Below are 23,994 nucleotides of genomic sequence, written 5' to 3'. Positions count from 1 at the left end.
GTATCTGGGCCTCAGAACTCTGTATCTGGGCCTCAGAACTCTGTATCTGGGCCTCAGACCTCTGTATCTGGGCCTCAGACCTCTGTATCTGGGCCTCAGACCTCTGTATCTGGGCCTCAGACCTCTGTATCTGGGCCTCAGAACTCTGTATCTGGGCCTCAGACCTCTGTATCTGGGCCTCAGACCTCTGTATCTGGGCCTCAGACCTCTGTATCTGGGCCTCAGACCTCCTGCCATGGACACATTAAATGGACTTTTGGAGCAGGCAAAGGTCAGAACGACACAAACTGTTATTATATTTGGACCTCTTTGACCACATGAGCTTTATGTGGTCTTGATTGATCTGAAGTCACTTCCTGTTCCTGTGACGTAAACGTTTGGCGAGTGTTGGTACCTGATGATCTGAGCACAGTCGATGAGGTCCACCTTCCTCTCCGAGCGCCGGTCCCAAATCTCCACTGAGCACGCTCCAACTTTAACCACGTACGTCAGTTTGTCCAGCGCCAAGAGCGAGATCCTGGACTCAGACCTGGACCTGGACCTGGACAAGATCATCACAGGACAATCAAGACCAAACCAGGTCCAACCCAGGTCCAAACCAGGTCCAAACCAGGCCAGTTGGTAAGGCCAGTTTATTTGTAGAGCACTATTCTTACACAAGGAAATTCAAAGTGTTTCACAACACTGGGGCCACTCTGCTGTGGGTGGGGCCAATCTGCTGTGGGTGGGGCCCCTCTGCTGTGGGTGGGGCCTCTCTGCTGTGGGTGGGGCCTCTCTGCTGTGGGTGGGGCCCCTCTGCTGTGGGAGGGGCCTCTCACATGCTGAGTAAGACTGAAGGTTTCAAGGACAGCATCAAGCTCTTTAGTGTTTCTGTCACAAACATGATCCACATGAACATTGAAATCACCTGTAATGACCAAACCATCAAAGTCTGTGCGACTGAAACGTCTCAGTAAAATCATCAATAAAACGTTGGCAGTGCTGGAGAAGCTTGTATAAAACAATGAAGAGAATGAGACTGTTTTAGCTCCATTTGAAAGGAGACAATGATGAAAACACCCCAAAAGAACAACCTGCGGGTCATTATTTCATCTCTACAGACAGCACAGACTCAACCCCCTTTTGTTTTCTCATGTTTCAGATTCAAACTTAAAGTTGGGTGGAGCAGATTCTATCAGAACTACATTGTGTTTTTGTCAAGCCATGTTTCAGTTAAAAACATAAAATAAAGATTATAAGAAGGGGGGATGGAAAGGGGGGAGGGTGAGGGTGAGGGGGGATTATGACGCGGTCTTTTAGACACTCCCCGTCAGTTTGGAGATTGGAGGAAAGGAGATAGTCTGTACTAAAGCTAAACACTGCGGGAATCAATCAAAAAACACTCTGGACATTTATGAAGCACAAATAACAATGTAAGAAGGTTAAAAGCTCTGAAAAGTCCATTTTGCATGTTATGGGACCTTTAAGAGTGATTTGTGGCATAAGGATCTGACATTAGCACAGTTAGCTTCAGAGTTGTTTCAGTGGGACTGGGCCTTATCTTTTCACATATGAATCACATTTCTCAGATTGGGCCTGACTCACATTTTGTTTTCCCATCTGTGTGACGTGACACAGACATAGCACTAGGGGGGGCTATTTTTACACAGGGCCCGGGTTGGTTTGATTTGTATCATGACAATAAGTCCTATAAGTGAGACCCAGTGCATCCTCTCTACTGGTACTGGACAGTTGTACTGGTCAGTTGTACTGGTCAGGTGTACTGGTCAGTTGTACTGGTCAGGTGGTACTGGTCAGTTGTACTGGTCAGTTGTACTGGTCAGGTGTACTGGTCAGGTGTACTGGTCAGTTGTACTGGTCAGTTGTACTGGTCAGGTGTACTGGTCAGGTGGTACTGGTCAGTTGTACTGGTCAGTTGTACTGGTCAGGTGGTACAGGTCAGTTGTACTGGTCAGGTGTACTGGTCAGGTGTACTGGTCAGGTGTACTGGTCAGGTGGTACTGGTCAGTTGTACTGGTCAGATGTACTGGTCAGGTGGTCCTGGGCAGGTGGTACTGGTCAGGTGTACTGGTCAGGTGGTACTGGTCAGTTGTACTGGTCAGTTGTACTGGTCAGGTGGTACAGGTCAGTTGTACTGGTCAGGTGTACTGGTCAGTTGTACTGGTCAGTTGTACTGGTCAGGTGGTCCTGGGCAGGTGGTACTGGTCAGTTGTACTGGTCAGGTGGTACTAGTCAGTTGTACTGGTCAGTTGTACTGGTCAGTTGTACTGGTCAGGTGTACTGGTCAGTTGTACTGGTCAGGTGGTAATAGTCAGTTGTACTGGTCAGTTGTACTGGTCAGGTTGTACTGGTCAGTTGTACTGGTCAGTTCTACTGGTCAGGTGGTACTGGTCAGTTGTACTGGTCAGGTGGTACTGGTCAGGTGTACTGGTCAATTGTACTGGTCAGTTGTACTGGTCTGGTCAGGTGTACTGGTCAGTTGTACTGGTCAGGTGTACTGGTCAGGTGTACTGGTCAGTTGTACTGGTCTGGTCAGGTGTACTGGTCAGTTGTACTGGTCAGTTGTACTGGTCAGGTGTACTGGTCAGTTGTACTGGTCAGGTGTACTGGTCAGTTGTACTGGTCTGGTCAGGTGTACTGGTCAGGTGTACTGGTCAGTTGTACTGGTCTGGTCAGGTGTACTGGTCAGTTGTACTGGTCAGTTGTACTGGTCAGGTGTACTGGTCAGTTGTACTGGTCTGGTCAGGTGTACTGGTCAGTTGTACTGGTCAGTTGTACTGGTCAGGTGTACTGGTCAGTTGTACTGGTCAGGTGTACTGGTCAGTTGTACTGGTCAGTTGTACTGGTCAGTTGTACTCACTGAGGCGTGGGGCTGTGTCTGGTGTCGATGCTTTTACACACGTCGTATTCGGCATTAAACGAGAGGATTTTGGAGCCGCAGGCGGCCCACAGCGTCCGAGCGTCCAGCGCGTGAGCCGACTGACCAAGGCACATCAGAGGAGTGTTTACAGAGCCCAAGCACAGGGTCTTGACCGGCTCGCCCATGTCCTCCTGAGACACACGAGAAGACAAAGAGCCAGAACTTTAAGAACACGTGAGGCAAGACTCGGCTCCTGACCTGGTTTAGACCTGGTTTAGACCTGGTTTAGACCTGGTTTAGACCTGGTTTAGACCTGGTTTAGACCTGGTTTAGTCCTGGTTTAGTCCTGGTTTAGACCTGGTTTAGACCTGGTTTAGTCCTGGTTTAGTCCTGGTTTAGACCTGGTTTAGTCCTGGTTTACTCCTGGTTTAGACCTGGTTTAGTCCTGGTTTAGTCCTGGTTTAGACCTAGTTTAGTCCTGGTTTAGTCCAGGTTTAGTCGTGGTTTAGTCCTGGTTTAATAATAATAATAATAATAACTTTTATTTATATAGCGCTTTTCAGTGACCCAAAGACGCTGAACATAATAAAAAAGGGGGGGGTATTTACAGACAGGGGGGGACAACACGTACAATACACATTAATATACAGATAAAATGAACAAGACAGAAGAAGTAGAGAGGAAAAGATGGGGATGTAACAGGGGGTAGAAGAGTAGGCAATGGGGTAGAGGAGGCTAGGGGTAGGGGAGGTCATAGGCTTGGGTGAAGAGGTATGTTTTGAGGCGGGATTTGAATGTTGTGAGTGAGGGAGAGTGGGACGGGGGGGAGGGAGTTCCAGAGTCGGGGTGCTGTTCGGGAGAATGCTCTGTCGCCAAAAGTTTTGAGTCGGGATGTTGGTGCAGTCAGGGTGAGAGAGGAGGAGGATCGGAGAGCTCGGGTGGGGCGGTGGGGGATGAGGAGGTCAGACAGGTAAGGGGGGGCAAGGTGGTGAAGAGCTTTGAAGGTGAGGAGGAGTATTTTAAAGTTTATGCGCTGCTTGATGGGGAGCCAATGGAGAGAGCGGAGAACGGGAGTGATGTGTTCACGGGACCGGGTGTGGGTGAGGAGGCGGGTGTGGGTGAGGAGGCGGGTGTGGGTGAGGAGGCGGGTGTGGGTGAGGAGGCGGGTGTGGGTGAGTAGGCGGGTGTGGGTGAGTAGGCGGGTGTGGGTGAGGAGGCGGGTGTGGGTGAGGAGGCGGGTGTGGGTGAGGAGGCGGGTGTGGGTGAGGAGGCGGGTGTGGGTGAGGAGGCGGGCAGCGGAGTTTTGGACCATTTGGAGTCTGTGGAGGGAATGGGAGAAGATGCCAGTGAGGAGGGAGTTGCAGTAGTCGAGGCGGGAGGAGATGAAGGCATGGATGAGGGATTCAGCAGCGGGGAGGGTGAGGCAGTGTCGGATTTTGGAGATGCGGCGGAGGTGGAAGTATGAGGTCTTGACGATGTGGCTGACATGGGGAGTGAAGGAGAGGGTGGGGTCCATGATGACACCGAGATTGCGTACCAGGGTAGAGGGGGTGATGGTCGAGGTGTCGATGCTGAGTGAAAAGGGACCAGTTTTATTGAGAGTGGATTTGGTGCCAATGAGGAGGAGCTCTGTTTTGTCACTGTTCAGTTTGAGGAAGTTGAGAGTGAGCCATGATTTTATTGTAGAGATGCAGGTTTGGATGTGGCTGAGGGGAGGGTTTTGGGTGGATTTGGTGGTGAGGTATATCTGGGTGTCGTCAGCGTAGCAGTGGAAGTCCAGGTTGAGTTGGCGGAGGATGTGACCAAGGGGGAAGATGTAGCAGATGAAGAGGAGGGGGCCGAGGACTGAGCCCTGGGGGACCCCCTGCGTTACTGGGGAGAGGGTGGATGAGTGACTGGAGAGGGAAATGAACTCTTGCCTGTTGGTGAGGTAGGATGTGGCCAGTCAAGTGCAGAGCCCTCAACACCCAGTTGGCGCAGCCTTTGTAGGAGGATGCAATGGTTTATAGTGTCAAAGGCTGCGCTGAGGTCTAGTAGTAACAGGATGTTGAGGGCCCCGGAGTCTGCAGAGGTGAGGAGATCGTTGAGTACTTTGACCAGGGCTGTTTCAGTGCTGTGAAGTGGGCGGAAGCCAGATTGGAAGGGTTCATAGAGGTTGTTTGACTGGAGGTGGGTGTGAAGTTGGGCGGCGACGATGCGTTCCAGCGTTTTTGAGAGGAACGGCAGGTTGGAGATGGGGCGGTAGTTGGAGAGGTTGGCGGAGTCTAGGGTGGGTTTTTTGAGGATGGGGGTGATGGAGGCCAGTTTGTAGATGGAAGGAACATGGCCGAGGGATAAAGACTGGTTGAAGAGGGTGGTGAGATGGGGGATGAGAGCAGGGAGGCAGGCCTTGGTTAGAGTCGTTGGTTTAGTCCTGGTTTAGTCCTGGTTTAAACCTGGTTTAGACCTGGTTTAGTCCTGGTTTAGTCCAGGTTTAGTCCAGGTTTAGACCTGGTTTAGTCCTGGTTTAGTCCTGGTTTAGTCCAGGTTTAGTCCTGGTTTAGTCCTGGTTTAGTCCAGGTTTAGTCCAGGTTTAGTCCAGGTTTAGACCTGGTTTAGTCCTGGTTTAGTCCAGGTTTAGTCCAGGTTTAGACCTGGTTTAGTCATGGTTTAGTCCTGGTTTAGTCCTGGTTTAGTCCTGGTTTAGTCCAGGTTTAGTCCAGGTTTAGTCCTGGTTTAGTCCAGGTTTAGACCTGGTTTAGTCCTGGTTTAGTCCCGACATGACACTTGTGCTTCACCTGTAGAGCAGAATCCTCAAACACAGTGAGAGTTCCGTCTGCTGTTCCCACCAGTAAGTAGCTCCGCCTCCTCCTGAAAAACACGTCATGTGACACTTTAGTGATGAGGTCAGAACACGAGCTGATTGGACCGGGACGTCCAGGGTGATTGGACCGGGACGTCCAGGGTGTGGTCAGAACACGAGCTGACTGGACCGGGACGTCCAGGGTGTGGTCAGAACACGAGCTGACTGGACAGGGACGTCCAGGGTGTGGTCAGAACACGAGCTGACTGGACCGGGACGTCCAGGGTGTGGTCAGAACACGAGCTGACTGGACCGGGACGTCCAGGGTGTGGTCAGAACACGAGCTGATTGGACCGGGACGTCCAGGGTGTGGTCAGAACACAAGCTGATTGGACCGGGACGTCCAGGGTGTGGTCAGAACACGAGCTGACTGGACCGGGACGTCCAGGGTGTGGTCAGAACACGAGCTGATTGGACCGGGACGTCCAGGGTGTGGTCAGAACACGAGCTGATTGGACCGGGACGTCCAGGGTGTGGTCAGAATGATGATGTCATGCTCTCACGTGTGTTGGTGCTGCAGGTGGAAGTAGAGCGAGGTGACGGCGTCGGACACGCTCTGCAGCTGATGTCTCTGGGTCCAGTCCTGAGGGTTCTGGACAAACAGAGACCCAGACTGTGTCCCTGCCACCAGCCAATCACAGCCCGGCTCCTGAGGACTCGGGACCAGGACCAGGCACAAGACGGGACTGGAGTCTATCACCTGCAGGACAGAGAGACGAGAGAGAGCTCAGAGGATCAGGGTCAGAACAATCGGACTGTACTGGCCCGTAACAGGTCAAAGGTCAGAGGAAACTCCTCCCTGTGGGCGGGGCTTACTCGCCCTGATACGATCTCACCTGAGTTTGGACACTGCCAGTTTCCAGATTCACTGCAGTGATCTGTCCCTGTCGCCGGGAGCTGCTGCCGCCTCCGAGCCAAACCAGAGGACCAGGACCGGGACCAGGACCAGGACCAGGACCAGGACCAGGACCAGGACCAGGACCAGGACCAGGACCAGGACCAGAGCCAGGACCAGAGCCAGGACCAGGACCAGGACCAGGACCAGAGCAAGGACCAGGACCAGGACCAGGACCAGGACCAGGACCAGGACCGGCGACGAGGACCACACACTCCTGGTTTGAAGGCAGCAGCCGCTGGTGCAGAAGACACAGAACGTCTCCACAGTTCAGACGATCAAACACCTGAAAGACAAACATGTGAGCACTGTCGCCTCACAGTGAGAGGGTCCCGGGTTCCACTCCCGGGGCCTCTCTGTGTCTGCTCCGGATCCAACACCAACAACCCAGAGGTCGAACCAGACCTGGGTGTGGCCCCTGGGTGTGGCCCCTGGGTGTGGCCCCTGGGTGTGGCCCCTGTGTGTGGCCCCTGTGTGTGGCCCCTGTGTGTGGCCCCTGGGTGTGGCCCCTGTGTGTCCGAACAGACCTGGGCAGAGGAGGGCCGGTCGTGGGGACTTTCTCTGAGACAGTCCTTCATCAGCGCCTGGAGCCGGGGCCATGGCCTCAGGCTGTAGTGCTTGACCGGGTCTGGAACCGGACGACACGCGGCATCAGAACAGACTTCACTCTAATCCCTTAGGGTCTTATTACAGTATCAAGGACGGGCTCCTGTGCACTGAAGGAGACACACGGGCCCCTGGTGGACACTTCAGGACACTTTTACCTGGCAGTTTCCCTCGCACGGCCATCTCGTCGAACTCGCTGGGGAACTTGACCCCGTCGCTGATGCGCTCGCCGCAGGTCAAGAGGTCGTAGAGCAGGAGCCCCAACGAGAACACGTCGGCCCTTTGGTCGTAGATGACGCCGCCTCGAGCCACTTCCGGAGCCCGGAACCCTGCGGAGCCAAGACACCGTGGTCACATGAGGTGTTCCTGTCTGCGGCGGGACAGGGCGGGGGACAGGGCGGGGGACAGGGCGGCGTGCTGGAGCGACCTGGCGTCCCCTCGGCGCTGCGCACGCCCTGGCTGCAGCAGTACTGAGAGATGCCGTAGTCTGTGATCTTAGCGATGGTCTCAGCGTCGCTCTTCAGGTTGAACAGAAGAACGTTGTGAGGCTTCAGGTCCCGGTAGATGATCATGGACGAGTGGAGGAACCTGCAGACACACAGAGCTGAGCTATGTGGGGCTAACGCTAACGGCTAACGCTAACGGCTAACAGCTAACGACTAATGCTAACAGCTAATGACTAACAGCTAACGACTAACAGCTAACGACTAACAGCTAACGACTAACGGCTAACGACTAACAGCTAACGACTAACGGCTAACAGCTAACGACTAACGGCTAACAGCTAACGACTAACAGCTAACGCAGGGGTGGGCAATAATTTTCCTCTGAGGGCCACATGCGGAGCCCGCGATCATCGTGTGAAAAAAAAATCTAAAAAATTCAATATCAAATAAAATATCACTTTTCAAATATAAAAATTTGAAAAAAATAGCCTATTGACTCTATTATTTAATTCATTTCACGTCATAATTATTAAGGACACAAGTGCAGACAGATGCCTGAAGGCAAAAAAATATATATATATATATATATTTTTAAAATATTACTTGGCATGTTTCGGGGGCCGGATTGTAAAGACAAACGGGCCACATGTGGCCCGCGGGCCGTAGGTTGCCCACCCCTGGGCTAACGCTGCCCTCGCCATCGCACATGTGCAGTGAGTCATTCAGGGCTTTCAGCTCCGCCCACAAGTACCACAAGTACCACACGTACCACATGTACTGCATGTACCACAAGTACCACAAGTACCACACGTACCACATGTACTGCATGTACCACAAGTACCACATGTACTGCATGTACCACAAGTACCACATGTACCACACGTACCACAAGTACCACAAGTACCACATGTACTGCATGTACCACAAGTACCACATGCACCACAAGTACCACACTTACCACATGTACTGCATGTACCACAAGTACCACATGCACCACAAGTACCACACTTACCACATGTACTGCATGTACCACATGCACCACAAGTACCACACTTACCACATGTACCACATGCACCACAAGTACCACACTTACCACATGTACTGCATGTACCACAAGTACTACAAGTACCACATGTACTGCATGTACCACAAGTACCACATGCACCACAAGTACCACACTTACCACATGTACTGCATGTACCACATGCACCACAAGTACCACACTTACCACATGTACTGCATGTACCACAAGTACCACATGTACTGCATGTACCACAAGTACCACATGTACCACACGTACCACACGTACCACAAGTACCACATGTACCACAAGTACCACACGTACCACATGTACTGCATGTACCACAAGTACCACAAGTACCACATGTACTGCATGTACCACAAGTACCACATGTACCACACGTACCACACGTACCACAAGTACCACATGTACCACAAGTACCACAAGTACCACACTTACCACATGTACTGCATGTACCACAAGTACCACATGTACTGCATGTACCACAAGTACCACATGTACCACACGTACCACAAGTACCACATGTACCACACGTACCACATGTACCACAAGTACCACACTTACCACATGTACTGCATGTACCACAAGTACCACATGTACCACACGTACCACACGTACCACAAGTACCACATGTACCACATGTACCACAAGTACCACACGTACCACATGTACCACAAGTACCACATGTAATAATAATAATAATAATATCTTTTATTTATATAGCGCTTTTCAGTGACCCAAAGACGCTGAACATAATAAAAAAGGGGGGGGTATTTACAGACAGGGGGGGACAACACGTACAATACACATTAATATACAGATAAAATGAACAAGACAGAAGAAGTAGAGAGGAAAAGATGGGGATGTAACAGGGGGTAGAAGAGTAGGCAATGGGGTAGAGGAGGCTAGGGGTAGGGGAGGTCATAGGCTTGGGTGAAGAGGTATGTTTTGAGGCGGGATTTGAATGTTGTGAGTGAGGGAGAGTGGGACGGGGGGGAGGGAGTTCCAGAGTCGGGGTGCTGTTCGGGAGAATGCTCTGTCGCCAAAAGTTTTGAGTCGGGATGTTGGTGCAGTCAGGGTGAGAGAGGAGGAGGATCGGAGAGCTCGGGTGGGGCGGTGGGGGATGAGGAGGTCAGACAGGTAAGGGGGGGGCAAGGTGGTGAAGAGCTTTGAAGGTGAGGAGGAGTATTTTAAAGTTGATGCGCTGCTTGATGGGGAGCCAATGGAGAGAGCGGAGAACGGGAGTGATGTGTTCACGGGACCGGGTGTGGGTGAGGAGGCGGGTGTGGGTGAGGAGGCGGGTGTGGGTGAGTAGGCGGGTGTGGGTGAGGAGGCGGGTGTGGGTGAGGAGGCGGGTGTGGGTGAGGAGGCGGGTGTGGGTGAGGAGGCGGGTGTGGGTGAGTAGGCGGGTGTGGGTGAGTAGGCGGGTGTGGGTGAGGAGGCGGGTGTGGGTGAGGAGGCGGGTGTGGGTGAGTAGGCGGGTGTGGGTGAGGAGGCGGGTGTGGGTGAGGAGGCGGGTGTGGGTGAGGAGGCGGGCAGCGGAGTTTTGGACCATTTGGAGTCTGTGGAGGGAATGGGAGGAGATGCCAGTGAGGAGGGAGTTGCAGTAGTCGAGGCGGGAGGAGATGAAGGCATGGATGAGGGATTCAGCAGCGGGGAGGGTGAGGCAGTGTCGGATTTTGGCGATGCGGCGGAGGTGGAAGTATGAGGTCTTGACGATGTGGCTGACATGGGGAGTGAAGGAGAGGGTGGGGTCCATGATGACACCGAGATTGCGTACCAGGGTAGAGGGGGTGATGGTCGAGGTGTCGATGCTGAGTGAAAAGGGACCAGTTTTATTGAGAGTGGATTTGGTGCCAATGAGGAGGAGCTCTGTTTTGTCACTGTTCAGTTTGAGGAAGTTGAGAGTGAGCCATGATTTTATTGTAGAGATGCAGGTTTGGATGTGGCTGAGGGGAGGGTTTTGGGTGGATTTGGTGGTGAGGTATATCTGGGTGTCGTCAGCGTAGCAGTGGAAGTCCAGGTTGAGTTGGCGGAGGATGTGACCAAGGGGGAAGATGTAGCAGATGAAGAGGAGGGGGCCGAGGACTGAGCCCTGGGGGACCCCCTGCGTTACTGGGGAGAGGGTGGATGAGTGACCGGAGAGGGAAATCAACTCTTGCCTGTTGGTGAGGTAGGATGTGGCCAGTCAAGTGCAGAGCCCTCAACACCCAGTTGGCGCAGCGTACCACATGTACCACACGTACCACAAGTACCACACGTACCACACGTACCGCATGTACTGCATGTACAAGTACCACATGTACCGCATGTACTGCATGTACAAGTACCACATGTACCACATGTACCGCATGTACCACACGTACCACACGTACCACACGTACCGCATGTACCGCACGTACCACACGTACCACAAGTACCACATGTACCACAAGTACCACATGTACCACATGTACCGCACGTACCACACGTACCACACGTACTGCATGTACCACAAGTACTACCTGTACCACCTGTACCACACGTACCACAAGTACCACACGTACCACATGTACTGCATGTACCACATGTACCACATGTACCGCACGTACCACACGTACCACACGTACTGCATATACCACAAGTACTACCTGTACCACCTGTACCACACGTACCACAAGTACCACACGTACCACATGTACTGCATGTACCACAAGTACCACATGTACCACATGTACCACACGTACCACACGTACCACAAGTACCGCATGTACCGCATGTACTGCATGTACAAGTACCACATGTACCGCATGTACCGCATGTACCGCATGTACCACACGTACCACACGTACCACACGTACCACAAGTACCACATGTACCGCATGTACTGCATGTACAAGTACCACATGTACCACATGTACCGCATGTACCACAAGTACCACACGTACCACATGTACCACATGTACCACATGTACCACACGTACCACACGTACCACACGTACCACACGTACCACAAGTACCACATGTACCGCATGTACCGCATGTACAAGTACCACATGTACCACATGTACCGCATGTACCACATGTACCACACGTACTGCATGTACCACAAGTACCACCTGTACCACACGTACCACAAGTACCGCATGTACAAGTACCACATGTACCGCACGTACCGCACGTACCGCACGTACCGCACGTACCGCACGTACCGCACGTACCACACGTACCACACGTACCACAAGTACCACATGTACCGCATGTACCGCATGTACAAGTACCACATGTACCGCATGTACCGCATGTACCGCATGTACCACATGTACCACATGTACCACACGTACCACACGTACCACATGTACCACATGTACCACACACCTGAGTCCGTCGGTGACCTGCAGAGCGATGCGGTGCTGCAGTTTGCGGCTCAGACTGGACTCGTGCTCGAGCAGAGCGTCCAGAGAGCCGCGCAGGGCCAGCTCCATGACCAGGACCTGAGGGCAGAAGCCGGCCCCCAGCAGAGCGACCAGACTGGGGTGTCGCAGCCGCCCCAGCACCGCCAACTCCTGCAGGAGAGAGACATGTCGGCTCTGGACTCTGAGCGGTCCAGAGCCGAGCAGGAGCTGGACTCTGAGCGGTCACCTGTCTGAGGGGTCACCTGTCTGAGGGGTCACCTGTCTGAGGGGTCACCTGTCTGAGGGGTCACCTGTCTGAGCGGTCACCTGTCTGAGGAGTCACCTGTCTGAGGGGTCACCTGTCTGAGGGGTCACCTGTCTGAGGGGTCACCTGTCTGAGCGGTCACCTGTCTAAGGGGTCACCTGTCTGAGGGGTCACCTGTCTGAGCGGTCACCTGTCTGAGCGGTCACCTGTCTGAGGGGTCACCTGTCTGAGGGGTCACCTGTCTGAGGGGTCACCTGTCTGAGCGGTCACCTGTCTGAGCGGTCACCTGTCTGAGGGGTCACCTGTCTGAGCGGTCACCTGTCTGAGCGGTCACCTGTCTGAGGAGTCTGTAGACGTACAACTCGGACGCGTGCTTGTTAAAGATCTTCACTGCGACTTCTTCGTTCTTGTACGTTCCTCTGTAAACGGTGCCAAAGCCTCCGTCGCCTGAGCATAAAGAGGAGGAGGTCAGAGGGTCAGAGAGTCAAAGGGTCAGAGGGTCAGAGGGTCAGAGAGTCAGAGGGTCAGAGAGTCAGAGGGTCAGAGTCAGAGAGTCAGAGAGTCAGAGAGAGTCAGAGGGTCAGAGAGAGTCAGAGGGTCAGAGGGTCAGAGAGAGTCAGAGGGCAGAGAGAGTCAGGGTCAGAGGGTCAGAGGGTCAGAGAGAGTCAGGGTCAGAGGGTCAGAGAGTGAAGAGGGTCAGATAGTCAGAGAGTCAGAGAGGTCAGAGGGTCAGAGAGAGTCAGAGGGTCAGAGAGAGTCAGGGTCAGAGGGTCAGAGAGTGAAGAGGGTCAGATAGAGTCAGAGAGGTCAGAGGGTCAGAGGCTCAGAGCGAGTCAGAGGGTCAGAGAGGTCAGAGGGTCAGAGAGGTCAGAGGGTCAGAGAGGTCAGAGGGTCAGAGAGAGTCAGGGTCAGAGAGTCTGAGAGGTCAGATGGTCAGAGAGTCAGAGAGTCTGAGAGGTCAGAGGGTCAGATAGGGTCAGAGAGTCAGAGAGGTCAGAGGGTCAGAGGAGCTCTTCTTTCAGGACCTTCTTACCCAAACGGTTCTCCACAGACAGATCCACCTCCAGCTCGTCACTGTCCAGTATCGTGGCTGCTGATTGGTCGCTCAGAACCAGGTCGGGAGCGATTTGAGACAGAGGCAAAGTGCAGCGCGGGTCGTCCGGGTCGACCAGCAGGAAGTCTGAAGGTCAGAGACATTTAGGACTTGTTCTGAGTCCAGAAGAAGGAAAACAAAGGACTAGGACAGACTTAAACCAGAGAGACAACTCCAGCTCTAAACGATCTAAGTTTGAATCTTCTGTAAGATCTTTGACACTTAATATGTTTTTGTGTCTCGACGATTGTCTAATGTTGACTTTATTTTATGTATTTGTACCTGTCGTACGTATAAATGATAGTTTTACACCGATCGAGCAGGTATTTGTGGAGAAAACGCTGAAAAATGTGTAGAAAATGACAGGAAGTGACATCACAGCAGGGACACTCATACAGGAAGTGTCACACAGGAAGTGACATCACAGCAGGGACACTCATACAGGAAGTGTCATACAGGAAGTGACATCACACCAGGGACACTCATACAGGAAGTGACATCACACCAGGGACACTCATACAGGAAGTGTCATACAGGAAGTGACATCACACCAGGGACGCTCTTACAGTCAAGGTAACTGGAGACATCCTGATTCTGGGTCGAATCACATTGTATCATTTGCTTTATCAAGATGTTTTGCTCAGTCGGAGGTCCAGGTCTGCCCGGGGTTTGGGTCCAGTTTAACGGCGGCGCAGCGGTCAGTGTTCAGCGGTCAGTGTTCAGTGGTCAGCGGTCAGTGACTCGTACCGTGGTCGAAGCAGGCGAACAGCTCCTCCAGCAGGACCTTCTTGAGCTCCTGTCCGTCCTGGAAGCTGCACAGCGCCCATTTCTTGACGAGCGCCTCGCCGCTGCCGTGCATGTCCGTGTTCAACAAACCAGGAAACCACTCCTCCAACAGGGAGTCCACATGGTCCACCACCTGCCCGAGCAGCACGCGGCCTGCAGGGGGCAGCACAGGGCGGAGGGTCACTCACATGTGCAGCGCCTCCACAAACAAACTTGTGTTTGTCATGTGTTATAACTGTTTTATTACACTTTACTTTAGATTTAAAGGACACATATTAGAGTCCAGACTGAAGCCTCTTCTACAATGGCCCCCTCCTGGACAGATGTCTCACTGTTTGTTTGGTGTTAGCGCTCCGTCTGCGTCACATTTACCTTTGTGCGAGGATGGAACGGTGATCCTGACGTAGCTGGAGCTGCTGTTCTCCAACGACGAGGCCTCCACCAGGGCGTAGGCCTCAGGGGACCAGCTCAGGTACACGCCCCGCCTCCAGTAGATCCGGTTAGGTCGAGACCCTTTCTCTACCACACATTACAGAAGACGAAGACGAAGACGAAGAAGAAGACGAAGAAGAAGAAGACGAAGAAGAAGAAGACGAAGAAGAAGAAGACGAAGAAGAAGAAGACGAAGAAGAAGAAGAAGAAGAAGAAGAAGAAGAAGAAGAAGAAGAAGAAGAAGAAGAAGAAGAAGAAGAAGAAGAAGAAGAAGAAGAAGAAGAAGAAGAAGAAGAAGAAGAAGAAGAAGAAGAAGAAGAAGAAGAAGAAGAAGAAGAAGAAGAAGAAGAAGAAGAAGAAGAAGAAGAAGAAGAAGAAGAAGAAGAAGAAGAAGAAGAAGAAGAAGAAGAAGAAGAAGAAGAAGAAGAAGAAGAAGAAGAAGAAGAAGAAGAAGAAGAAGAAGAAGAAGAAGAAGAAGAAGAAGAAGAAGAAGAAGAAGAAGAAGAAGAAGAAGAAGAAGAAGAAGAAGAAGAAGAAGAAGAAGAAGAAGAAGAAGAAGAAGAAGAAGAAGAAGAAGAAGAAGAAGAAGAAGAAGAAGAAGAAGAAGAAGAAGAAGAAGAAGAAGAAGAAGAAGAAGAAGAAACGATTCAGCCTCATCTTCATCTCACCACGGCAACAGTGAAGGACAGATACATGCAGATTAAAGACGGTCTGGACCTCGTCTAGACCTAACCAGGACCTCGTCTGGGTCTCATCTGGACCTCATAAGATCTGATCCCTTCGCTCGGACCTGCTCCTCCTTCATAAACCTGGTGGGCTCCTGCTCCTCCTTCATAAACCTGGTGGGCTCCTGCTCCTCCTTCATAAACCTGGTGGGCTCCTGCTCCTCCTTCGTACCTCGTCCGTGGAGCAGCAGAGAGGAGACCTCGAGGAGGCGCGTGATGAGCCTGGACCAGAAGTCCATGGGGAAATAGGGCATCTCGTACAGACGGACGATGACCTCAGAGTTCTCGCTGTGGAGAAGGTCGATCACAGGACGATGTTTGGACAGACTGAGGAGACAAAGGAGGTGAAGATGAGTGAGGAGGAGCAGCTGTCACTCCCGTGGGGTCTGTGTCTGCAGCAGAAGTTCACCTGCTCGGCACCAGGAGCTGCTCGTCTCCAAAAGGCAGCGCGATCTGAAACTTCTCCAGGAGTTTGAAGAACTGTGTCGCGTGAGACTTTGGGAAACATTTGGTGTCAAAGAGGAGCTTCTCCACCGTGTGGCGCTGCAGCACGCCTTTAGGACGCTCTGGAGGGACACTGGTCTTCAGAGACAGCTTCTGAGGGACACATCACGAGTCAGAGACAGCTTCTGAGGGACATATCACGAGTCAGATCATTTACACAGAGACAAACTGAAGGTGTCAAACCTGAGACAAGATGTTACAGATCCACTGAGGCTCGATGAAGAAGAGGTCCTGAAGCTGCAGCGCCGGGTCCTCGAAGTGCAGCAGGACACCTGCAGCAAGAACCAGGACTGAAGCAGCAAGAACCAGGACTGAAGCAGGACTAAACCAGGACTGAAGCAGCAAGAACCAGGACTGAAGCAGCAAGAACCAGGACTGAAGCAGCAAGAACCAGGACTGAAGCAGGACTGAACCAGGACTGAAGCAGCAAGAACCAGGACTGAAGCAGCAAGAACCAGGACTGAAGCAGCAAGAACCAGGACTGAAGCAGCAAGAACCAGGACTGAAGCAGGACTGAACCAGGACTGAACCAGCAAGAACCAGGACTGAAGCAGCAAGAACCAGGACTGAAGCAGCAAGAACCAGGACTGAAGCAGGACTAAACCAGGACTGAAGCAGCAAGAACCAGGACTGAAGCAGGACTGAACCAGGACTGAAGCAGGACTGAAGCAGGACTGAACCAGGACTGAAGCAGCAAGAACCAGGACTGAAGCAGCAAGAACCAGGACTGAAGCAGCAAGAACCAGGACTGAAGCAGGACTGAACCAGGACTGAAGCAGCAAGAACCAGGACTGAAGCAGCAAGAACCAGGACTGAAGCAGCAAGAACCAGGACTGAAGCAGGACTGAAGCAGGACTGAAGCAGGACTAAACCAGGACTAAACCAGGACTAAACCAGGTCTAAACCAGGACTAAACCAGGACTAAACCAGGACTAAACCAGGACTAAACCAGGACTAAACCAGGACTAAACCAGGACTAAACCAGGACTAAACCAGGACTAAACCAGGACTAAACCAGGACTAAACCAAGACTAAAGCAGGCCCTGGACTGACCTGCTTCAGAGAGGAAGTGGACGGCGTGCTGGAGCTCGCTCTCGTCCAGCTGCAGTTGAGCCTCTTGGATGAACTGGAGCAGGTCTCTGCGGTGGAGGACGGGGAACTCGGGACAGACTCTGGTCCTCTCCAGAAGAACCCGGGTCTGAAGCTCCACGTAAGAGTCTGGGACCAGCTGACCCAGGACCGGCTGGCCCTGCATCTGAGGCACCAGGAAAGAACCGTTTCAGAAACAATAGTATTTATTTATCAGACTTTTCATTCTTTGTTTGTTCTGTCTCTTTGTCTCTTTTATTCCTGCTCTTTTCTCCTGCGGCACTTTCAGGACATGGTTTCCTCCTCTATAACGAGATTATGGCATAAAACATCTGAAGAGTCCTTTTATAGACATTCCACTTGGACAGTTTAATGTATTTATAAGTTGCTTCAGCTGTGAAAAGGGTTCCCTGGTTTCATGAGTTTGTGACAACAGGTTGCCCATGACAACGAGAGCTTCTGGAACGACGAAAGAACAATAAAAACACTAAAGAGTCTCAAGAGCAGCTTTATATTTAACATGTCCTGAGTCCTGAGACTCTGTACTCTATATGGAGATGTTTTACTCACGTGTGTAACTCTACACACACATATATATCTATATATAGATATATATATATATATATATAGATATATAGATATATATAGATATCTATATATATAGATATATACACGTGTATTACTCTATATATATACACGTGTATTACTCTATATATATACACGTGTATTACTCTATATATATACACGTGTATTACTCTAAATATATACACGTGTATTACTCTATATACATATATATAGGTGCAGTACCTTGAAGTGCGTGGCCTCGTGCACGATGGCCTTCCTCAGCCGGCTCAGAGCGTCTGAGGCGTCGCTCACAGACACAGTGTGATGGTCTCTGATAGACGGGAACGCCTGATGGTTCAGGAGCTCCTCACGGATCCTGACCAGACTGGACTGGACCTGCTCCTCAGAGCTCAGGTCAAAGTGAGTCCCGACCAGGACCACAGGAGACAGAGGGGCCAACGCCTGAGGTCAGACGAGCAGAAGGTCAGACGAGCAGAAGGTCAGAGGTCAGACGAGCAGAAGGTCAGACGAGCAGAAGGTCAGACGAGCAGAAGGTCAGAGGTCAGACGAGCAGATGGTCAGACGAGCAGAAGGTCAGACGAGCAGAAGGTCAGAGGTCAGACAAGCAGAAGGTCAGACGAGCAGAAGGTCAGACGAGCAGAAGGTCAGAGGTCAGACGAGCAGAAGGTCAGACGAGCAGAAGGTCAGACGAGCAGAAGGTCAGAGGTCAGACGAGCAGAAGGTCAGACGAGCAGAAGGTCAGACGAGCAGAAGGTCAGAGGTCAGACGAGCAGATGGTCAGACGAGCAGAAGGTCAGACGAGCAGAAGGTCAGAGGTCAGACAAGCAGAAGGTCAGACGAGCAGAAGGTCAGACGAGCAGAAGGTCAGACGAGCAGAAGGTCAGAGGTCAGACAAGCAGAAGGTCAGACGAGCAGAAGGTCAGAGGTCAGACGAGCAGAAGGTCAGACGAGCAGAAGGTCAGAGGTCAGACGAGCAGAAGGTCAGAGGTCAGACGAGCAGAAGGTCAGACGAGCAGAAGGTCAGACGAGCAGAAGGTCAGAGGTCAGACGAGCAGAAGGTCAGACGAGCAGAAGGTCAGAGGTCAGACGAGCAGAAGGTCAGACGAGCAGAAGGTCAGAGGTCAGATGAGCAGAAGGTCAGACGAGCAGAAGGTCAGAGGTCAGACGAGCAGAAGGTCAGAGGTCAGACGAGCAGAAGGTCAGACGAGCAGAAGGTCAGACGAGCAGAAGGTCAGAGGTCAGACGAGCAGAAGGTCAGAGGTCAGACGAGCAGAAGGTCAGACGAGCAGAAGGTCAGACGAGCAGAAGGTCAGACGAGCAGAAGGTCAGAGGTCAGACGAGCAGAAGGTCAGACGAGCAGAAGGTCAGAGGTCACGCTGAGGGTGTGGTTTCACGCTGAGGGTGTGGTTTGTACACGCTGAGGGTGTGGTTTGTACACGCTGAGGGTGTGGTTTCACGCTGAGGGTGTGGTTTGTACACGTTGAGGGTGTGGTTTGTACACGCTGAGGGTGTGGTTTGTACACGCTGAGGGTGTGGTTTCACGCTGAGGGTGTGGTTTGTACCTTGATGTTAAAGAGCCAGGGTTTGAGGGCGTCGACCTGAGCAGGGCCTTTGCTGAGGTCGTACACCACCAGGTACAAGGCTCTGGAGGTCATGAGGTGAGGATGAGCTCCACTGAACTCTTCTCCACCTGGAAACACCACACGGAACCTGAACCACACAGACCGGAACCAGAACCACGATCTAACCCTGAACCTAGAACTGGGCCTACAGCAGAAACTGAACCACACAGACCGGAACCAGAACCACGATCTAACCCTGAACCTGCCGGAACCAGTACCACGATCTAACCCTGAACCTAGAACTGGGCCTACAGCAGAACCTCAAAACCACAACTTCTCAATTTACTTTGGACAGATGATACTTTCAAAGCTTTAGGTTGGATTAAAGATGTCCCAGAATGCTTCACTCTCTGACAGATGAAGGGGAGGAGCTTCTGTCCTAATGTGTAGGACCTGAAGTCTCCTCTAGAGGACGCTCAGGGAGTGAAACCTCCTGTGCACTCCACTCATGATCACGTGACAGAAGATTCACTACTTTTTCCCCAACGACAAAGAAAAAGTCGAACGTGTCATTGAGCGAATAAAACCTGAAGAACTTCAAATGTTTTTAGACTTCACGGTCACGTTTAAAAAGGTCGAGTAGCATTCATTTTGGAGAAGCACTTAATTATAACTTACGACACAAAAGAATGTAAACCATCTGTAAAGTGTTGTTCTGTTGCATCTCTGTAAAATCAACTCTACATTTGTGAAGATATTAAAGGTCCCATAACATGCAAAATGGACTTTTCAGAGCTTTTAACCTTCTTACATTGTTATTTGTGCTTCATAAATGTCCAGAGTGTTTTTTGATTGATTCCCGCAGTGTTTAGCTTTAGTACAGACTATCTCCTTTCCTCCAATCTCCAAACTGACGGGGAGTGTCTAAAAGACCGCGTCATAATCCCCCTTCACCCTCACTCATTCGCGCGGCAGGAGCAGACAGCTGCGGGACTACGTCATGGGTGGGCGGGGCACACACGCGCTCTCTGAGACTACGTCATGGGTGGGCGGGGCACACACGCGCTCTCTGAGACTACGTCATGGGTGGGCGGGGCACACACGCGCTCTCTGAGACTACGTCACGGGTGGGCGGGGCACACGCGCTCTCTGAGACTACGTCACGGGTGGGCGGGGCACACACACGCTCTGAGACTACGTCACGGGTGGGCGGGGCACACACGCGCTCTCTGAGACTACGTCACGGGTGGGCGGGGCACACACACGCTCTGAGACTACGTCACGGGTGGGCGGGGCACACACGCGCTCTCTGAGACTACGTCACGGGTGGGCGGGGCACACACGCGCTCTCTGAGACTACGTCACGGGTGGGCGGGGCACACACACGCTCTGAGACTACGTCACGGGTGGGCGGGGCACACACGCGCTCTCTGAGACTACGTCACGGGTGGGCGGGGGAGCCAGATGGCTCTTCACAAGGGTGGGGGCGAATATCAAACCAAGCCGTCTGCATTTCCGGGTTGGTGAAGGGTCCAAGGTCTGGGTGATAATTCTGAACTATTATGTTAAGTGTGTTGCACAACACTTATTATTATCAATGATACACTTAGGATAGACTACGAAACGTGACAAAAAGCATGTTACGGCACCTTTAAGCTTTTATCTTTGTCCTACAGCATATTCAAATAGTTTTTCGTTTTGACTTTTAAAGGTTGTTTTTTTATAATTTTTTTATGTTTTATGTTGCGCTTAAAGACAAGTTCCTGTTTGGGAATTCTGTTCATTCATAGAACCGCAGTTACATTGTTAACCTTCTCTGACCTGAAAAGTCCCAGACGTTGAGGACCATCTTCCTGTCTCGTTCACGGATGGTCCAATCACAGACCTGGATGCTAGCGTTTGGTTTGGCCGTGACCTGTGACCTCTTGGCCTTGGTGAGCTGCTGGATCAGACTCGTTTTACCGGCGCCCGAGTTTCCCACGACGATCAGCTTCATCCGGTGGTACGGCATCGCCTTCTTCAGACGCTGCTGCAGGAACCTGGAGGACACGGGACATGATGATGTCTCTGGTCCTGTACCTGATGATGTCTCTGGTCCTGTACCTGATGATGTCTCTGGTCCTGTACCTGATGATGTCTCTGGTCCTGTACCTGATGATGTCTCTGGTCCTGTACCTGATGATGTCTCTGGTCCTGTACCTGATGATGTCTCTGGTCCTGTACCTGATGATGTCTCTGGTCCTGTACCTGATGATGTCTCTGGTCCTGTACCTGATGATGTCTCTGGTCCTGTACCTGATGATGTCTCTGGTCCTGTACCTGATGATGTCTCTGGTCCTGTACCTGATGATGTCTCTGGTCTTGTACCTGATGATGTCTCTGGTCCTGTACCTGATGATGTCTCTGGTCCTGTACCTGATGATGTCTCTGGTCCTGTACCTGATGATGTCTCTGGTCTTGTACCTGATGATGTCTCTGGTCCTGTACCTGATGATGTCTCTGGTCCTGTACCTGATGATGTCTCTGGTCCTGTACCTGATGATGTCTCTGGTCCTGTACCTGATGATGTCTCTGGTCCTGTACCTGATGATGTCTCTGGTCTTGTACCTGATGATGTCTCTGGTCTTGTACCTGATGATGTCTCTGGTCCTGTACCTGATGATGTCTCTGGTCCTGTACCTGATGATGTCTCTGGTCCTGTACCTGATGATGTCTCTGGTCCTGTACCTGATGATGTCTCTGGTCTTGTACCTGATGATGTCTCTGGTCCTGTACCTGATGATGTCTCTGGTCCTGTACCTGATGATGTCTCTGGTCTTGTACCTGATGATGTCTCTGGTCCTGTACCTGATGATGTCTCTGGTCTTGTACCTGATGATGTCTCTGGTCCTGTACCTGATGATGTCTCTGGTCCTGTACCTGATGATGTCTCTGGTCCTGTACCTGATGATGTCTCTGGTCCTGTACCTGATGATGTCTCTGGTCCTGTACCTGATGATGTCTCTGGTCCTGTACCTGATGATGTCTCTGGTCTTGTACCTGATGATGTCTCTGGTCCTGTACCTGATGATGTCTCTGGTCTTGTACCTGATGATGTCTCTGGTCCTGTACCTGATGATGTCTCTGGTCCTGTACCTGATGATGTCTCTGGTCCTGTACCTGATGATGTCTCTGGTCCTGTACCTGATGATGTCTCTGGTCCTGTACCTGATGATGTCTCTGGTCCTGTACCTGATGATGTCTCTGGTCCTGTACCTGATGATGTCTCTGGTCCTGTACCTGATGATGTCTCTGGTCCTGTACCTGATGATGTCTCTGGTCTTGTACCTGATGATGTCTCTGGTCCTGTACCTGATGATGTCTCTGGTCCTGTACCTGATGATGTCTCTGGTCCTGTACCTGATGATGTCTCTGGTCTTGTACCTGATGATGTCTCTGGTCCTGTACCTGATGATGTCTCTGGTCCTGTACCTGATGATGTCTCTGGTCCTGTACCTGATGATGTCTCTGGTCCTGTACCTGATGATGTCTCTGGTCCTGTACCTGATGATGTCTCTGGTCCTGTACCTGATGATGTCTCTGGTCCTGTACCTGATGATGTCTCTGGTCCTGTACCTGATGATGTCTCTGGTCCTGTACCTGATGATGTCTCTGGTCTTGTACCTGATGATGTCTCTGGTCCTGTACCTGATGATGTCTCTGGTCCTGTACCTGATGATGTCTCTGGTCCTGTACCTGATGATGTCTCTGGTCCTGTACCTGATGATGTCTCTGGTCCTGTACCTGATGATGTCTCTGGTCCTGTACCTGATGATGTCTCTGGTCCTGTACCTGATGATGTCTCTGGTCCTGTACCTGATGATGTCTCTGGTCCTGTACCTGATGATGTCTCTGGTCCTGTACCTGATGATGTCTCTGGTCTTGTACCTGATGATGTCTCTGGTCCTGTACCTGATGATGTCTCTGGTCCTGTACCTGATGATGTCTCTGGTCCTGTACCTGATGATGTCTCTGGTCCTGTACCTGATGATGTCTCTGGTCCTGTACCTGATGATGTCTCTGGTCCTGTACCTGATGATGTCTCTGGTCCTGTACCTGATGATGTCTCTGGTCCTGTACCTGATGATGTCTCTGGTCTTGGAGCCGATGAGCTTCAGGTCGAGCTGCAGTTTGAGTCCGTCCAGAGGAAGATCCCAGAGTCGCACCAGTTTTCCCATTTCATCTGGAAACGAGCGCAGACCAGTGTTTCTGCTCACGTCCAGAGAAGTGAGGCCGTCGAGCTGACCGATCTCAGCCGGAATCTGGACAAGAAGTGACCGTACAAGAACGATTTAGTTATATTTAGGTTTGTGTTAGGTTAGCTGTGTGAGTGTTGTCTCTGGGGTTGTGTACCTGTGTGAGTTTGTTGTGTCCCTGTGTGAGTTTGTTGTGTACCTGTGTGAGTCTGTTGTGTACCTGTGTGAGTCTGTTGTGTACCTGTGTGAGTTTGTTGTGTACCTGTGTGAGTTTGTTGTGTACCTGTGTGAGTCTGTTGTGTACCTGTGTAAGTTTGTTGTGTACCTGTGTGAGTTTGTTGTGTACCTGTGTGAGTTTGTTGTGTACCTGTGTGAGTCTGTTGTGTCCCTGTGTGAGTTTGTTGTGTACCTGTGTGAGTCTGTTGTGTACCTGTGTGAGTTTGTTGTGTACCTGTGTGAGTCTGTTGTGTACCTGTGTGAGTTTGTTGTGTACCTGTGTGAGTTTGTTGTGTACCTGTGTGAGTCTGTTGTGTACCTGTGTGAGTTTGTTGTGTACCTGTGTGAGTCTGTTGTGTACCTGTGTGAGTCTGTTGTGTACCTGTGTGAGTTTGTTGTGTACCTGTGTGAGTCTGTTGTGTACCTGTGTGAGTTTG

At 51.6% G+C, this 23,994-nt stretch overlaps 1 protein-coding gene across 1 annotated transcript in view; it reads right to left on the bottom strand.

Annotated features, from left to right (window-relative positions):
* lrrk2 (leucine-rich repeat kinase 2) overlaps window positions 1-23,994 on the bottom strand; it is a 200,750-nt gene that overhangs the window by 5,559 nt on the left and 171,197 nt on the right. Inside the window, exons 28-48 of the mRNA XM_072434807.1 lie at window positions 23,226-23,407; window positions 20,928-21,145; window positions 19,107-19,234; window positions 17,767-17,985; window positions 16,924-17,125; window positions 16,054-16,142; window positions 15,776-15,963; window positions 15,539-15,693; window positions 14,582-14,728; window positions 14,171-14,362; window positions 13,364-13,510; window positions 12,665-12,777; window positions 12,049-12,236; window positions 7,631-7,791; window positions 7,362-7,532; window positions 7,125-7,225; window positions 6,539-6,883; window positions 6,206-6,402; window positions 5,638-5,710; window positions 2,861-3,051; window positions 395-541 (exon numbers count right to left, since the gene is read on the bottom strand). Of these exons, the coding sequence (XP_072290908.1) occupies window positions 395-541; window positions 2,861-3,051; window positions 5,638-5,710; window positions 6,206-6,402; window positions 6,539-6,883; window positions 7,125-7,225; window positions 7,362-7,532; window positions 7,631-7,791; window positions 12,049-12,236; window positions 12,665-12,777; window positions 13,364-13,510; window positions 14,171-14,362; window positions 14,582-14,728; window positions 15,539-15,693; window positions 15,776-15,963; window positions 16,054-16,142; window positions 16,924-17,125; window positions 17,767-17,985; window positions 19,107-19,234; window positions 20,928-21,145; window positions 23,226-23,407 (3,554 nt within the window). The remainder of the gene's footprint in view (window positions 1-394; window positions 542-2,860; window positions 3,052-5,637; window positions 5,711-6,205; window positions 6,403-6,538; window positions 6,884-7,124; window positions 7,226-7,361; window positions 7,533-7,630; window positions 7,792-12,048; window positions 12,237-12,664; window positions 12,778-13,363; window positions 13,511-14,170; window positions 14,363-14,581; window positions 14,729-15,538; window positions 15,694-15,775; window positions 15,964-16,053; window positions 16,143-16,923; window positions 17,126-17,766; window positions 17,986-19,106; window positions 19,235-20,927; window positions 21,146-23,225; window positions 23,408-23,994) is intronic.

This window comes from Eucyclogobius newberryi, unplaced genomic scaffold, assembly GCF_026437365.1.
Source record: "Eucyclogobius newberryi isolate DKJ021-1_F unplaced genomic scaffold, fEucNew1.0.hap1 SCAF_7, whole genome shotgun sequence".
NCBI lineage: Eukaryota > Metazoa > Chordata > Actinopteri > Gobiiformes > Gobiidae > Eucyclogobius > Eucyclogobius newberryi.
This window is presented reverse-complemented; position numbering and strand designations above follow the sequence as displayed.